Source organism: Oncorhynchus masou, chromosome 15, assembly GCF_036934945.1.
Source record: "Oncorhynchus masou masou isolate Uvic2021 chromosome 15, UVic_Omas_1.1, whole genome shotgun sequence".
Taxonomy (NCBI): domain Eukaryota; kingdom Metazoa; phylum Chordata; class Actinopteri; order Salmoniformes; family Salmonidae; genus Oncorhynchus; species Oncorhynchus masou.
Genome location: NC_088226.1, coordinates 7,836,105 through 7,852,567, shown reverse-complemented (window position 1 = coordinate 7,852,567; position 16,463 = coordinate 7,836,105). Strand labels below are relative to the sequence as shown.

General features: G+C 42.1%; 2 protein-coding genes across 4 annotated transcripts in view; both read left to right on the top strand.

Annotated features, from left to right (window-relative positions):
* The first annotated feature begins 64 nt into the window (after positions 1-64).
* On the top strand, positions 65-6,190 carry LOC135555471 (thioredoxin, mitochondrial-like). 2 transcript variants are annotated; one of them, XM_064987927.1, is made up of 4 exons: positions 65-138; positions 717-979; positions 4,893-5,016; positions 5,280-6,190. In XM_064987927.1, the coding sequence occupies exons 2-4, from the start codon at positions 717-719 to the stop codon at positions 5,394-5,396; spliced, it is 504 nt and encodes a 167-aa protein (XP_064843999.1). In that variant the 5' UTR covers positions 65-138; the 3' UTR covers positions 5,397-6,190. The 2 variants fall into 2 exon arrangements, with proteins under 2 accessions (XP_064843999.1, XP_064843998.1); XM_064987926.1 differs by lacking the exon at positions 65-138 and adding an exon at positions 229-294.
* A 9,632-nt stretch (positions 6,191-15,822) lies between these two features.
* LOC135555470 (myosin-9-like) overlaps positions 15,823-16,463 on the top strand; it is a 31,277-nt gene continuing 30,636 nt past the window's right edge. For both annotated transcript variants that reach the window (XM_064987924.1, XM_064987923.1), the window contains exon 1: positions 15,823-16,066. The gene's annotated coding sequence lies outside the window, so the exon portion shown is untranslated. The remainder of the gene's footprint in view (positions 16,067-16,463) is intronic.

The following is a 16,463-nucleotide window of genomic DNA, read 5'->3' as shown; positions in this document are numbered from 1 at the left end:
TGGTGCCACTGTAGTTCTAAATTTTAACTCGTGGCGGCGCTACTCGCTCATACATGAGATTTACAAATAACCTGTGCGTTCTCTTTAATCTGAACTGTAAACGGAAGTACTTCATACAGGACGATAGTGTACAGAACGGTAAGTGTTTTGTGTTATTTGTCTGTGTCACTACAATGATATTCTGGGTGACATTGATACGTAATGGCAGTAGTTTTGCTCAGGTGTGGATGTGGGCGTTTTATAATGGGAGGACACAGGCGCGTGGAAAGAGAGAAGGAAGAAAGTCACACGGAGGTTGTTATTCGAAGAAAAAGCTAAACCCAGTTCGTAAATACTCACACAATGGGTGCGAAACACGACGCCGTTCTATTGGATGGTCAAGCCACAAAAATAACTATCTTAACTCTTTGTGGTGGTTTATTGCCTCCCCCCATCAGCAGTTGTCAGTGACTTTAGCTAACTAGGAATCTGTTTGAATCTTGTTCCCAGCTGTTTATGTTGTGCATTGCCACTAAGCCAGCCATCTCTCACACACCTACATGTTACTACTGTATGGTGGTAAACATTAATGTCTTCTATAGGTGTCCTCCCCCTGATGTCACTGTCCAACCATAGTAGCTCTGCCTGAGTAGTGGCCCTGTTTTCTATTATGGTGACATGAAATTACATTTATTGATCATTCTTCTGTTCTCTTCCCCCTATATGTCTCATTTCAGATGGCTCACCGGCTGCTAGTCCGTAGAATTTGGACCTTCTCAGTAAAAGACCTTCGCTGTCTCCCGGCCTCCACCTCCTCCTTCTCTACCTCTCTGCGTTCCTCCACTACCCTTCTATCCCTCCTTTCCCCCAAATGCACTCTGCCCCGCTCCCTGCCCCACACTTCCCGCAGAGAGGTCTCCTTCAATGTGCAGGACCATGAGGACTTCACAGAGAGAGTCATCAACAGTGAGCTGCCTGTGCTTATTGACTTCCATGCCCAGTGAGTAGCTAATAGATTAATTAATTAATATGCTTCATGGACCCCCAGAGGGGATATTAGGCTCCACTTACAGCATTTACAAACTACCCTCTAATGAGAAAGCGAAGTCCCTAAGAGAGAATACATGGATAAGCATCTGTCTGCCTGTTGGAATTAGACAACTGAGATGACAGCAGGAAACAATTTTTATAGAAGGTATCAAATTATGGTTTACAACAAGGCTTGTAAACCTGACCATAGCTTTGTCAACAATGCACCCAACAGGTGAATGTATTTATCAATTATATTGAGTTGGCATAACATGCTCAACAGCTTTCCTATTGTAAGACTAAAGCATAACAGTGAAAGTTGTGACTGAGTACATATCATGTGTGATAACAACACCTTACCCATACTGTATGTGTCTGGCTGCATGGCTTGACATCTGATGGTGTTTCCATTGGAGGGAGATAATTTGAGGTTACACAACGAGAGGCAATGCCAGGACAGCAACATTGGGTTCATGCTCTTCTACAACGTGTCAAACTCATTCAATGTAGGGCAAAGTGCCTGTGGGTTTTCGCTCCTCCCTTGGGCTTGATGTATGAAGGTCACTGTTTAGTAAGGAACTCCCCACACCTGGTTGTCTAGGTCTTAATTGAAAGGAAAAACCAAACCCCAGCAGACACTAGGCCCTCCATGGAATGAGTTTGACACCCCTGCTCTAGAAAATTACATTCACAGCCTGAATGAATATACATGCATGAAAACACACAGTGGCTTGCGAAAGTATTCAACCTTTGGCATTTTTCCTATTTTGTTGCCTTACAACCTGGAATACAACCCCCCCCCCCCTCCCCATTTTAAAAAATGTATAATTTGATTTACGCATGCCTATGACTTTGAAGATTCAAAATATTTTTTGTGAGATAAGCAAGTATTAAGACAAAAAAACAGAACTTGAGCGTGCATAACTAATCACCCCCCAAAGTCAATACTTTGTAGAGCCACCTTTTACGGCAATTCCAGCTGCAAGTCTCTTGGGGTATGTTTCTATAAGCTTGGCACATCTAGCCACTGGGATTTTTGCCCATTCTTCAAGGCAAAACTGCTCTGGCTCCTTCAAGTTGGATGGGTTCTTCTGGTGTACAGCTAGCTTTAAGTCATACCACAGATTCTCAAAAGTATTGAGGTCTGGGCTTTGACTAGGCCATTCCAAGACATTTAAATGTTTCCCCTTAAACCACTCGAGGGATGCTTTAACAGTATGCTTAAGGTCATTGTCCTGCTGGAAGGTGAACCTCCGTCCCAGTCTCAAATCTCTGGAAGACTGAAACAGGTTTCCCTCAAATGTCCCTATATTTAGCTGCATCCATCATTCCTTCAATTCTGACCAGTTTTCCAGTCCCTGCCGATGGGGAAAAACATCCCCACAGCATAGTGCTGCCACCACGCTTCACTGTGGGGATGGTATTCTCGGGGTGATGAGGTGTTGGGTTTGCGCCAGACATAGTGTTTTCCTTGATGGTCAGAAAGCTCAATTTTAGTCTCATCTAACCAGAGTACCTTCTTCCATATGTTTGGGGAGTCTCCCACATGCCCTTTGGCAAATACCAAACATGTTTGCTTACAGCAATGGCTGTTTTCTGGCCACTCTTCCGTAAAGCCCAGCTCTGTGGAGTGTACGGCTTAAAGTGGTCCTATGGACAGATACTCCTCCTTCAGGGTTATCTTTAGTCTCTTTGTTGCCTCTCTGATTAATGCCCTCCTTGCCTGGTCAAATCAAAATCAAATTTTATTTGTCACATCCACATTGTTAGCAGATGTGTAGCGAAATGCTCGTGCTTCTAGTTCCGACAATGCAGTAGTATCCAACGAGTAATCTCACAATAATTTCACAATTACCTTATACACACAAGTGTGAAGGAATGAATAAGAATATGTACATACATAATGGTCCGTGAGTTTGTGGGTGGCCCTCTCTTGGCAGGTTTGTTGTGGTGCCATATTCTATCCATTTTTTAAAATAATGTATTTAATGGTGCTCTGTCAGATGTTCAAAGTTTCTGATATTTTTTTTATAACCCAACACTGATCTGTACTTCCACAACTTTGTCCCTGACCTGTTTGGAGAGCTCCTTGTTCTTCATTGTGCCCCTTGCTTAGTGGTGTTGCAAACTCTGGGGCCTTTCAGAACAGGTGAGATCATGTGGCATTTAGATTGCACACAGGTGGACTTTATTTAACTAATTATGTGACTTCTGAAGGTAATTAAATTACAGGTTGTAATGCAAAAAAATAGGAAAAATGCCAAGGAGGGTGAATACTTTTGCAAGGCACTGTATGTATATACAGTAAACATGAGACACATGACCTTGATATGCATGGTGGTCAGTGTTGCCCTGGATTATGTTTTTGCCAACTTGTTGACATTGTCTTGCTCGGCAACAATTTAATGTTATTGTCAGGTTCTATTCTGTACTCATATATATATATATACACACACATACATACTGCTCAAAAAAATAAAGGGAACACTAAAATAACACATCCTAGATCTGAATGAATGAAATATTCTTATTAAATACTTTTTTCTTTACATAGTTGAATGTGCTGACAACAAAATCACACACAAATGTATCAACCCATGGAGGTCTGGATTTGGAGTCACTCAAAATGAAAGTGGAAAACCACACTACAGGCTGATCCAACTTTGATGTAATATCCTTAAAACAAGTCAAAATGAGGCTCAGTAGTGTGTGTGGCCTCCACGTGCCTGTATGACCTCCCTACAATGCCTGGGCATGCTCCTGATGAGGTGGCGGATGGTCTCCTGAGGGATCTCCTCCCAGACCTGGACTAAAGCATGGATGGAGCGAGACATGATGTCCCTGATGTGCTCAATTGGATTCAGGTCTGGGGAACGGGCGGGCCAGTCCATAGCATCAATGCCTTCCTCTTGCAGGAACTGCTGACACACTCCAGCCACATGAGGTCTAGCATTGTCTTGCATTAGGAGGAACCCAGGACCAACCGCACCAGCATATGGTCTCACAAGGGGTCTGAGGATCTCATCTCGGTACCTAATGGCAATCAGGCTACCTCTGGCGAGCACATGGAGGGCTGTGCGGACCCCCAAAGAAATGCCACCCCACCCCATGACTGACCCACTGCCAAACCGGTCATGCTGGAGGATGTTGCAGAACGTTCTCCACGGCGTCTCCAGACTGTCACGTCTGTCACGTGCTCAGTGTGAACCTGCTTTCATCTGTGAAGAGCACAGGGCGCCAGTGGTGAATTTGCCAATCTTGGTGTTCTCTGGCAAATGCCAAACGTCCTGCACGGTGTTGGGCTGTAAGCACAACCCCCACCTGTGGACGTCGGGCCCTCATACCACCCTCATGGAGTCTGTTTCTGACCGTTTGAGCAGACACATGCACATTTGTGGCCTGCTGGAGGTCATTTTGCAGGGCACTGGCAAGGTAGCGGTCCTGCTGCTGGTTTGTTGCCCTCCTACGGCCTCCTCCACGTCTCCTGATGTACTGGCCTGTCCCCTGGTAGCGCCTCCATGCTCTGGAAACTACGCTGTGCCATCCAGGATGAGCTTCATTACCTGAGCCACTTGTGTGGGTTGTAGACTCCGTCTCATGCTACCACTAGAGTGAAAGCACCGCCAGCATTCAAAAGTGACCAAAACATCAGCCAGGAAATTTGTCAATCAGTGATGCTTCCTATGTGGACAGTTTGATTTCACAGAAGTGTGATTGACTTGGAGTTACATTGTGTTGTTTAAGTGTTCCCTTTTATTATTTTGAGCTGTGTGTGTGTGTGTATATATATTTATTATTATTTTGTGGAGACTTTTGATTGAAATTTCACAAATACATTCAGTATTATTAGTTCTAACCAGAAATCCCATGTTTGTTCTATGAAGGTGGTGTGGTCCCTGCAAGATACTCGGGCCAAGATTAGAGAAAGCTGTCGCCAAACAGAAAGGCAAAGTTGCCATGGCAAAGGTTGACATAGACGACCACACAGACTTGGCCATTGAATATGGGGTAAGTGGAAGCTGTTGAAATTATTGATTGATATTGTGAATGTTAGTTAGAAAATGTGACCTTCTTTCCTTCCTTTCTTGAAGTAATTCCTGATCTAAAGTGGTGGGATTTGTGAAAGCAGGGATTCCACTAAATAGCTTACAGCAACCCAGTCAGATCAGATCAGGGATTACTATAAGGAAGGAAGGAAGGATGAATTTTGTTCTGGAACAGTGCCTTTGACTGATGTCATTGTGGTTACTGACCTCTACTTCTCTCTACAGGTATCGGCGGTCCCCACGGTAGTCGCCATGCGAGGAGGTGATGTCATCGACCAGTTTGTGGGAATCAAAGATGATGAGGCGCTCGACTCATTTGTCAGCAAGCTCGTTGGACAATGAACATGTCAATCACATCCCTGTGATCCAACCCCTTATGACCCCATTGTTGTCTGAGCCTGGCCTGGTCCTCAGTGCTTCATGGCCATGTTGAACCTGTTTAAAACAACTAACAACCCACCCACCACTTGACCACAACCCCACTTGACCACAACCCCACCTGAAAAACAGGCACACGCTCACACCCATCCCTAACCTCTCTGCTTTGTATTATCTGTCTATTGTCTAATGATGGGCGTGTGCTTGTGTGAACTTCAATTCCCCTCTTTACTCATATAATGCTCCCATCTTGCAGCGGTTTCCTCCCTCCATCAACCTGTAATGTAATGTAATGGCCCCAACCTGTAATATAATGGCCCCACCCTGTGGAAACTGGTAGAGCAGCCTGAGCCAGTGTGTACCAGTTTACTACAATAGATTGTTTAGGGTGGGCAACTACACTGCTGTACTTTACTGCATTGTACGGGTACTATATTAGTATTAAGTGGGGAGGGACGTTAACAGGAAATGTGATATTGGTGAATGAGCTGTGATGATGCTCTCCTTGCAGTTCCTGCTTAGTCCACTCAAGTGTGGCCTTCCCCAAGCATTGTTGGCTACACCGTCATTTTACACCATTATGCCTAATGTGAGTTGGATGGATGTATCTCTGTATGAGTTTCTCAGTCTGTCTCTTGGTTTTGACTGAGAAATTTGAGATAATCGGGAAACACAAATATGGTTATATGGGTTCGATTGAGATTTTATTTCAAACTATGTAATATGACCAAGAGAATAAATAAAAGATATTAAAGGTGTTCTATATTTGGAGTGTGAATTGGTTTGTGGTCTACTATTACATGCGGTAAAGGACTAAGAATCACGAGGAAGTGGTTTCATAGTAATATTGGAGGACTTTAGACCTATATATGACTTCTTTAGCTGTAAAATTATATTCTTTATCATTTTATTTTTGGGGCTATGCCAAATATGAAGTTTACATCTAATCAGTTGTGGTAATATTTCAGCCATGTGATTCCCTTGTTAACTATGTGGGCAGTCTAGTTAGGGGAGTGGTGATGGAATGTTGACTAAGGATGATGGTGTGATGTTTGTTTGCCTGGGAGGCAGGGATGTTTTCTGTCACGCAGATTAATTTACATATTTCTTTCTAGTAGAATGGGTGTGATGTTCTCACCATTACTGACAAACTTCTGTATGGCCCTAATAAGCTGGAATAGTCTTCTGTCTATAGCTACCGTGCCACATTCTTTTCCTTCTCATTTAATTATTTATTTTTATTTAACGAGGCAAGTCAGTTAAGAACAAATTCTTATTTACAATGACGGCCTATTTATCCCCCATTCAGTTTCTCCTCTTTTCCATTTCATGTCTCTCCATCCTCCTGTATTTTCAGTTTTATCCTTTACTTCAGTTTCTATTTAATCAGTCTGTCTCTGTTTCTCTCTCTGTCTTTACTTGTTTCATCCCCCTCTCATCAGTGTAATGGTGTGGAAGGCTGAAGCATGCCCCACCCCAGCCTCCACTTAACTCCTCTAAATTACCCCTCTCTCTACCCCACCCCCCCAACACCACCACCACCAAGCTGTCGAGGTAGGCACCTGGCTCTGACCCCCCCCTCTCCAGTTGTCATTCCGTCTCACATGACAACACACAGGGTCATTCCCACACTGCAGTAAATTAGTTAATAGACTAATAACAAAGAGTTCCAAAGAGAGTTCTAGTAAAAATCTATTACAGTAAGGTACTTAGTTGTTACCCTGAAATTATTTGCTATTGATATAAAAAGGCTGCATTGGGCCTTTAACTACTCTTTGTCTGACTTATGCTGTGTTTGTAACCAAGTGGGAAATTAGAATTTACCACATATGTCTGGGAAAAATCTACTTTTACGCACCTTCAACTGGTAATCACTAGTGGGAAACTCATCTATCATCCTGAGCTCCCACTTTTCCCACATGCTGACCTCTGACATCAACTACTAAAGAAATTACCTCGTTAACAGCATTTTCAGCAGATAAATGCAATAACAAAACATTATTTATAAAAAGCAATCTATTAATAGGGTTTTTGAACACTATAATTTCTTTACAAGCATTATAGCTGTAGTTTTAGTTTTTGGTTTAGGCAGCTTGTTGGTCATTAGCCAATCAGCGTTTCTCAACAAGTTCAAAGCACATGAATGCATCCACCTTGTATTTACGACTTCACAACTGGTAAATTCCCACCTCCCACTTGTTTATGAACGTGACATTAGTCATAGGAATGAGGTGAAGAGATGACGGAATGCTGGAAAGGTTTATGAGTAGTGTAACCCTACACCTCTTCCGCCAAAAACAATAGACCACACCTCCATCCTCGCTCCCGCTGTCTCTCTCTCTCTCTCAACCACTCTGTTACCATATAAGGCAAAAAAGACTGGGGAAGCCAGTGACTGCTGAACAAACGGGCTGAGAAGGGAGAGTTGCAGAATTCTTCTGCCATCTCTCTCTGCTTTTCTCATACTCTAAAACTTGTAATGTTTGTTGTGGGATAATTTGACTGGCCCTGCCTGTGCCACATAGTCAAAATGCCTTTGGAATGTGTGTGATGCTGTAACAACGGCCATACCTGGCACAGCCCAAGAGTATTCTGTGTTTATAGTAAATACTTAGGTCTATTCATATTTCAAACACATACCCTCCAGCCTGTCGAATGTCCATTCTGTTCCAGGCAAATGTAAGTGTACCATACACAAAGCAGACACCGTTTCTCTTTATCGCCCCCACCTTTTCCTCATCATGTACATTTATTTTATATTTAACCTTTATTTAAATTAGCAAGTCAGTTAAGAACAAATTCTTATTTACAATGAGGGCCTAGGAACTGTGGGTTAACTGCCTTATCCAGGGGCAGAACTACAGATTTTTACCTTGTCTGCTGGGGATTCGATTTAGCAACTTCTCGGTTACTGACACAACGCTCTAACCACTAGGCTACCTGCTGCCTCAATGAACAATGTATACTTTTTATACGTACTGTATACATGATCTGAACTTATATTTTGGCTATGAGAGTTGATTACTGCTGAGTGGGAAAGAGAATATGAAAGAAAAGGAGCCTCCTCTTTTCTCTACATTCCAGAATTTTGTGAGTCAACATGGGTCTGTCTTATCACCCTTTCCTGTGCACTGATTACTGGGGGAGGGAAGACGCGAGGGATGCTGAAAAGGACAAATGAAGGAATAAATTGTGTTCTACTACTATAATTTCATGACAGCATATTTGGCATGCTGGAGCTGTTTTTAATAACATTGCGGTTGTGTTTGGACATTGCCCCTCAGGGATGCTCTATGCCATTTAAGGACACACAAAAATACTTTCACACAGCCATACTCTGTCATGTCAAGACAAGCTGGCTAAATTTAAGTGAGCTGCGTAAATAGTTTTGGCAGGGGGTTTGACATTATTGGTGAATGGTGTAAAACAACAGCAAGTTGTTGGATGCTGGTAATCAAAACAATGTGTTTCTACAGATATCCGTTAGGCTCATATTCCAATGTGTTGTATGCTTAATATGTGTCACACCATGTTTAGATATGGTTTTTATCTGGAATAAACAGGATAAAGCACTCCAATCACTTACAGGTCTGACACACATGCAGGCTGGCCCACACACATTACTCTCACATATGAATACACATACATGAATTCACAGAAGCTATTGGTGTGTAAAAGAGCTCAATGAACTCATACCAGCCTGTTCACATTGTGCGAGTCAATGGGTCCCTTTCTTTCAGAGCAGATGATGTGACTTTACACACCCAGAATTACAGACACACCCAGTTGCTATGACAACTGCAGGTGAAAGAGAGAGAGACTGTCATAGCAAGGGAGAAGGGACAAAGTGAGGTCAGGAGTGTGTCTCCATATTTGGTTATCAACTCTTGGTTATAGGCTGCTTGTCTTCTGTTTTAATCCCTCGTTGCTGCCGTCTGGGCCCAAATCACTTTGTTGTGTCCTGTCACTCCTGTTGTGACTATGATTGAGCAGAGTATGATGTAGAACTAAGATTAGGTCTGGATGGGCGGCTGCACATATCTTTCCCAAATCCCTTCCTTTCTGCTCCCTCAGCATCTGGTAATGCTCAGAGGAGACTCTTGACCCCCGGGCTAAATTCCTTGTATTTCCCAACTGAGCGATGTATTGATTTTTCTACATGGCATGTTTGTCAGGGTTGACGTGTGCTATATGTGATGCACAGTTGCAAAATATGCAGGAACAAACACAGACACATTCCACACAGAACAGTATAACGTTGAACAAGTCGAACATTAATCATGTTTTTCTGCTTTAATTCTTTGTACACGTAACGTGTAAATATTTGATTGAACATAACAAGATTCAACAACTGAGACATAAAATGAACAAGTTCCACAGACATGTGACTAACAGAAATTGAATAATGTGTCCCTGAACAAAGGGGGGGTCAAAATCAAAAGTAACAGTCAGTATCTGGTGTGGCCACCAGCTGCATTAAGTACTGCAGTGCATCTCTTCCTCATGGACTGCACCAGATTTGCCAGTTCTTGCTGTGAAATGTTACACCATTCTTCCACCAAGGCACCTGCAAGTTGCCCCTGGTCAGACAAAACCGCAACTCATCAGTGAAGAGCACTTTTTGCCAGTCCTGTCTGGTCCAGCGACGGTGGGTTTGTGCCCATAGGCGACGTTGTTGTCGGTGATGTCTGGTGAGGACCTGTCTTACAACAGGCCTACAAGCCCTCAGTCCAGCCTCTCTCAGTCTATTGCAGACAGTATGAGCACTGATGGAGGGATTGTACGGTCCTGGTGTAACTCGGGCAGTTGTAGTTGCCGTCGTGTACCTGTCCCGCAGGTGTGATGTTCGGATGTACCGATCCTGTGCAGGTGTTGTTAGACGTGGTCTGCCACTGCGAGGACGATCAGCTGCCCGTCCTGTCTCCCTGTCGCGCTTTCTTAGGTGTCTCACAGTACAGACATTGCAATTTATTGCCCTGGCCATATCTGCAGTCCTCACACCTCCTTGCAGCATGCCTATGGCACGTTCACGCAGATGAGCAGGGAGGGGCCCTGGGCATCTTTCTTTTGGTGTTTTTTAGAGTCAGTAGAAAGGCCTCTTTAGTGTCCTAAGTTTTCATAACTGTGACCTTAAATGCCTAACGTCTGTAAACTGTTAGTGTCTTAACGACCGTTCCACAGGTGCATGTTCATTAATTGTTTATGGTTTATTGAACAAGCATGGGAAACAGTGTTTACAACCCTTTACAATGAAGATCTGTGAAGTTATTTGGATTTTTACTAATTATCTTTGAAAGACAGGGTCCTGAAAAATAGACATTTCTTTTCTTGCTGAGTTTATGTTATTTTAAATATATATATATATTCAAATATATTTTCCTTCTTTATTATTTCCCCCTGAACACAGACATATTCCACACCTGCTGACACATTGAACAGTGTAATATTGAACATTGAACATATTTCTCTGCTTGTTATTAACAGATATTCTACCTTTATTGGCTCATACTTTTAGTTAGTTCTAGGCTATATTTAGGGTCCTGAGTTTTTGCTGATCATATTGTGTGGTCTGGAATAACTCCTTTCTCTAATAATCGTTATGTCATCCTTATAATAATAAAGTTATAATAAAGCTGTTTACCCAGACTGCTTCTGTTAAGTGCACATGAGATATAGGTTGTGTATGTCAATATATTGATGTCACCTGTGTCGAGGATGTTTTTGCCAATGTTGGTTGTGTTAACCCTTGTTTATCCAATGAGGTCACAACATCATCTGTTTCAAATTCAGGTCATTTGGAACGCGTACAGAGCCGGCGTCACCCCTAGGAGAGAGTGAAGATGAGAACGAGTGAGGTCAGGAGTGCAAAGTATTAAATGACCTTATTCTTCCTCTTTCATCTTTCTTCTATCCCTTTTCTCCTTGTTCCACCAGACTAATTTTCACCTGGGCATTTCTTCAATGTAGTTCATTTGCCACATTTCCTTTTTCTTTGCAAAGAGTATTGTCTTCCTGCTGTTAGTGGCCTGTACACTGGTGCAATGCCTTTGTTCTGTCAGACTCTCACCTTCTCCAGATCTCAGGGGAACACAATGGAATGACTAGGTAGACGTGGTACTGAACCACTCTCTATGTACTTACGCTCTCTACCCTCTTAGAATCCATCAGCTCATATCATCCCCTCTTTCTTTTTCATCCTTTCATAGTCTCATTCTTCACTTCTGCTTCTGCTACTCTACCCCCAATTCCAGCCCTTCCCCCATCACTTAACCATGAAGTTGAAATTGTTGTCTTATGTTTTCCAGTATTGTTATTTTAAGGTTCCTTTCCAGGCAAACTTGTCCAGAGATCTGGATATGCCTAGGCTGTGCAGCCTTGGTACACCCACACACACACATACACATACATACACACAGCAGTGCTCTACTTGGGAGTAAATCTGGTTCTCTCCAGTTTTTCAGCCTGCTGTCCATAGTACATCTCTTGGCTTCCAGTGAGGGCAAAACTTGCCCTTCTCACTACAGCCATAGTTTTAGCAATCTCAGCTACTGTATCTAGACTACTCTCAGTAAGCAAAATTACAATGAAATAAGCATTTCCCAGACGTTGACATCACATGCATTTCAGGTGCTGAATGGAAGGTTAGAAGACGTACATTCCAGATGTAAAAATAAACATTTTCCAGATGTTGAAATCAGGTGCATCTTAGGTGTTGAAAAAGTAAAAAACGTGACATTTCCAGTACATGTTTTCCAAAATGTGAAAATATGTAATTTACAGACATTGAAAATACTTATTTTCGATCATTGATTCCATGGTCAGATTTCAACTGCTATAGATTCTCAATTAAGTAAGCAATAAAACACATTCATTTTTCACACCTCTATATGGGAAAGAGGAGCAAAGTGAAGATTGCAACGAAATATTTGTTTTATTGCTCCCATCTATCACATGCACTTATGTTAGCGTTTTCAAAAGCTTTAAAACTGACTCCATGACATGCTGACGACACCGCTCACGTCACGTGCGCGAGCGTTGCAAAATAAATGTACACATATATGTTATTCAATCATTGCACCCACACTGCTCACGGAGCGTCTGTGTAGCCAGGTGCTAAAATAGAAATTGGTTCTATTTGTGACGCTCAATGCCTGCAAGTCTGGCCTCTCCCATCTCCACATTGGTTTTTAGGAGCATATACCCACGTGGGTGATTGAAAGATTAACTGAGGTCTGCAGTCCAGTCAGTTGTAGTAATGCACTGGAAATGTGTTTGCCAACTGTCATATAAAGTCCAAAGAAGAAAAAATAAGCCTGAAGGAAGGAGGAGAGATGATGAGAAACTGATTTGGTTTACCGTTTTATCTGTGGATTAATTAGTGGATCTTGTGCATTTCAGGTAAAATAACAAGCCAATGTTTATATCCCAGGACAAATTAGCTATCAACAGCAAGCTGGCTAGCTAAACTGCCATGAATGTGTAGCAAAATGCATACGCTTCTAGATCCGACAGTGCAGCAGTATCTAATAGGTAATATCTAACAATTCCACAACAAAACCTAATGCTTTTTTTTATTTTTTTTTGACCTGTCCCCAAATTGGTTCAGAATTTATTTTGATATTTCAACCACGAAATCCTGTCGCTTCAGGTGTGAGAGAACAAAAACAACATGCAAGCAGTTTATTCTAAACTGACATACAGAGTAAACCAACAGACCAATTTAACAACAATAATATTCTGTGTAATGGTTACAGATTTGTTTTATTGCCATGACTGTGATATGTAATTGTTTATCTACCTTAGTTGAATGCACTGACTTTAAGTTACTATGGATAAAAACGTCTAATGAATGACTAAAATGTAAATGTAACAACATATGTGCAAAGCATGCTGGGTATTATTTTAATGAGCTCCGCCCACAAACAAGTACAAATGTGGTCTTGTGGACCAGATTCAAATCTGAACGAATCACAGACGTCTAGGTTATGTTTCACAGGTTTGAACATCACAGTACTGTATGGCAGTTTAGTACAGTAGAACACAGAAGAATACAGTACAGTACAATACAGTACTGTATGGTACAGGAGAGTAGAGATTTATTCAGTAGAGTACAGTACAGTAGAGTTGAAATCATTAGAGTAGAGTACAGAATAGTTTAATTCAGTAGAGTACAGTACAGTACAGTAGAGTTTAGTACAGTAGCATAAACTACAGTACAGTATAGTTTAATTCAGTAGAGTACAGTACTATGCAATAGAGTTTAATTCAGTAGAGTACAGTGCAGTAGAGTACAGTATAGTTTAATTCAGTAGAGTACAGTATAGTTTCGTTCAGTAGAGTACATTAGAGTAAAGAAGGGTAAAATACAGTGCACTATACTTTACTTGTCTTTACTGTATTGTGTACTGTAATATACCTTACACTGCTGTGATCTACTGTGATGTAATGTGCTGATCAAACTTGTGAAACATAGATGCCGATGATTGGTTCAGATTCGATCTGGTATGGGACGGACTAAATCTGGACCAATTATAGACGTCTATGTTTGGGCTAAATCAAGGCTGGACCGGACAAAATCTGAACATCTATGTTTGGCCCAAATCATGGCCTGTTCGGACGAGACCAAATCCTAACCAATTATACACTTCTATGTTTGGCCCAAGTATAGGCCGGTCCGGACATCTGTGGACGTTGAAATCAAGGACCATGAACCAAATATACACTGAGTGTATATGACACAGAGTGATCAGGTGAATCCAGGTGAAAGCTATGATCCCTTATTGATGTCACTTGTTAAATCCACTTCAATCAGTGTAGATGAAGGGGAGGAGACAGGTTAAAGAATACTTTTTAAGCCTTGAGACAATTGAGACATGGATTGTGTCTGTGTGCCATTCAGAGGGTGAATGGGTAAGACAAACTATTTAAGTGCCTTTGAACGGTGTATGGTAGTAGGTGCCAGGTGCAACGGTTTGTGTCAAGTACTGCAATGCTGCTGTTTTTTTTTACACGCAACAGTTTCCTGTATTTATCAAGAATGGTCCACCACCCAAAGGATGTCTAGCCAACTTGACACAACTGTGGGAAGCATTGGAGTCAACATGGGCCAGCATCCCTGTGGAACCATTTTGACACCGTGTAGAGTCCATGTCCTGACGAATTGAGGCTGTTCTGAGGGCAAAAGGGTTGTGCAACTAAATATTAGGAAGGTGTTCCTGATGTTTTATACACTCAGTGTAGACGTCTATGATTGGTTCAGATAGACTTGATACACAGGGAAGTGTCTATTGTCAAAAATCAACGTCCGTAGACGTTGAAATCAAGGCCATTCTGAACCGCACCAAAAAAGACCTAAAAAAGACCGTCGGTCCGGACAGGACCGAAAAAGACGGCCCCTGACAGTAAAAGCTGAGTGGGCTTTTGTACCTCAACAGGAATGCACCTGTGTTTGTTGAATCTACCTTCCTTCTTTCAGTTGTTATTGTTTTTGCCCATTTTTATATTTCCTGGAAGATTATTGATCATTCAGCAAGACACTGTTGACAGCTTTCTATCTTATCAGCATTGTACATTGTTTTTGTTTGACAATAGACACTTCCCTGTGGACCAGGTCTACCTGTCAATAATCTGAAACATGTCAATTCACACAATCACACAATAAGTGCTTTGCACAGGTTTCTGTCACATGGAATGCTATTGACCAATTTAATGCAATTTACCTTTTTTTTCTTAGGGTGGAAAAATCATCTGAATTGTTGTTTTGTCTATTTGGTGTGTATTTTCATATGCACATACACCTACACTTATTATGCCTCAGTGTGGTTTCAGTTTCAGTATGTTTCTCCGGACAATAGTGTTTCTGTGTCCCTAAATATCCCTATTATTAGTGTGGTGATGGTAATACTATCACTAACTGAAAATGTGTTCTCAGTTAACTTACCTGACAAAATAAAGGTAAATTGATAAAGAGTAAAACAGTAGGCTACAGTTGTAGCCCAGTTTGTGTAGTGGTAGATTCCTTGACATGAACCTTGGTAGGTTCTCTCTAAGCAGTGAGCTTCAAAGCAGCCCCAGTCTAGCCCCATTCGAATGACACAAGGGGATGACCTGGATGATGTAGCCCATCCTGAATGGACTGGTACTTATATGGTCATAAAAATCCTTACAGTGCACATACCTCCTTCATTAAACACCACCTTATCTGTGCCCCCCTTCTCCTCCTCTCAACTATTTCATGTTCATGATTTTTTTGCCCAGTGGCACTAGTTTCTTCACTGGGAAACGCCCCTTCAATAACATTATTGGCCCAGATGGTAAGGATTATTATAACATTGGCTGGGAGAAGCTGGGAGGGCGGAGACATAACATATAGGCCCCGCCTCCTCTGGACCGCACCCCGACTGACAACGCAAAGAGCGAATTTAACTAGCTAGTGGACGAGAGAAGGAAAAGGAAAGAGAAAAAAGAGAGTGAGGGAGTGCAAGAGAGGGAAGAAGAGAACACTATAGTTTGATCTGAGTTCTTTGCGAGGCTGCTGTCGACTGAAAATAAGTTTGTTTCGCGGCGATACGGAGACAGACTCAGCCACCGGTTGTAGCTAGCCAACCCCCAAAGCCTCTGCATCTCAACAGCAGGTAATAGTCCCGCTAGCTAGATATCTATTCTAGCTACATTCTCATTTTCTTCAGCCTTGGCTCTTCACATGCTTGTGTCTAGCGGTGAGCAAGTGTACCTAACCAGGAAGGACGAGAACAGCAACTTCATCACCTCACTGGGTGGAACCTCATAACCCAGATGTATAAATTATTTGTAACTTTTTTTTGTGTGTACATAGTTAATACAATTTAAGGTGGAAAGTAGTTTCATTTTACCAGGCGCGGTGTCAAAGCAAGATTATATCAGCGACTAAAGACGCAATGGCGAGAAAATGTTGCAAGTAACGTAAGCTAACTTGCTAACTACAGGAAGTGATTCGCATGAATGAGATGTAGAAAGAGAGGGAATGAAAAGTAACGCAAAATAATGGAACGC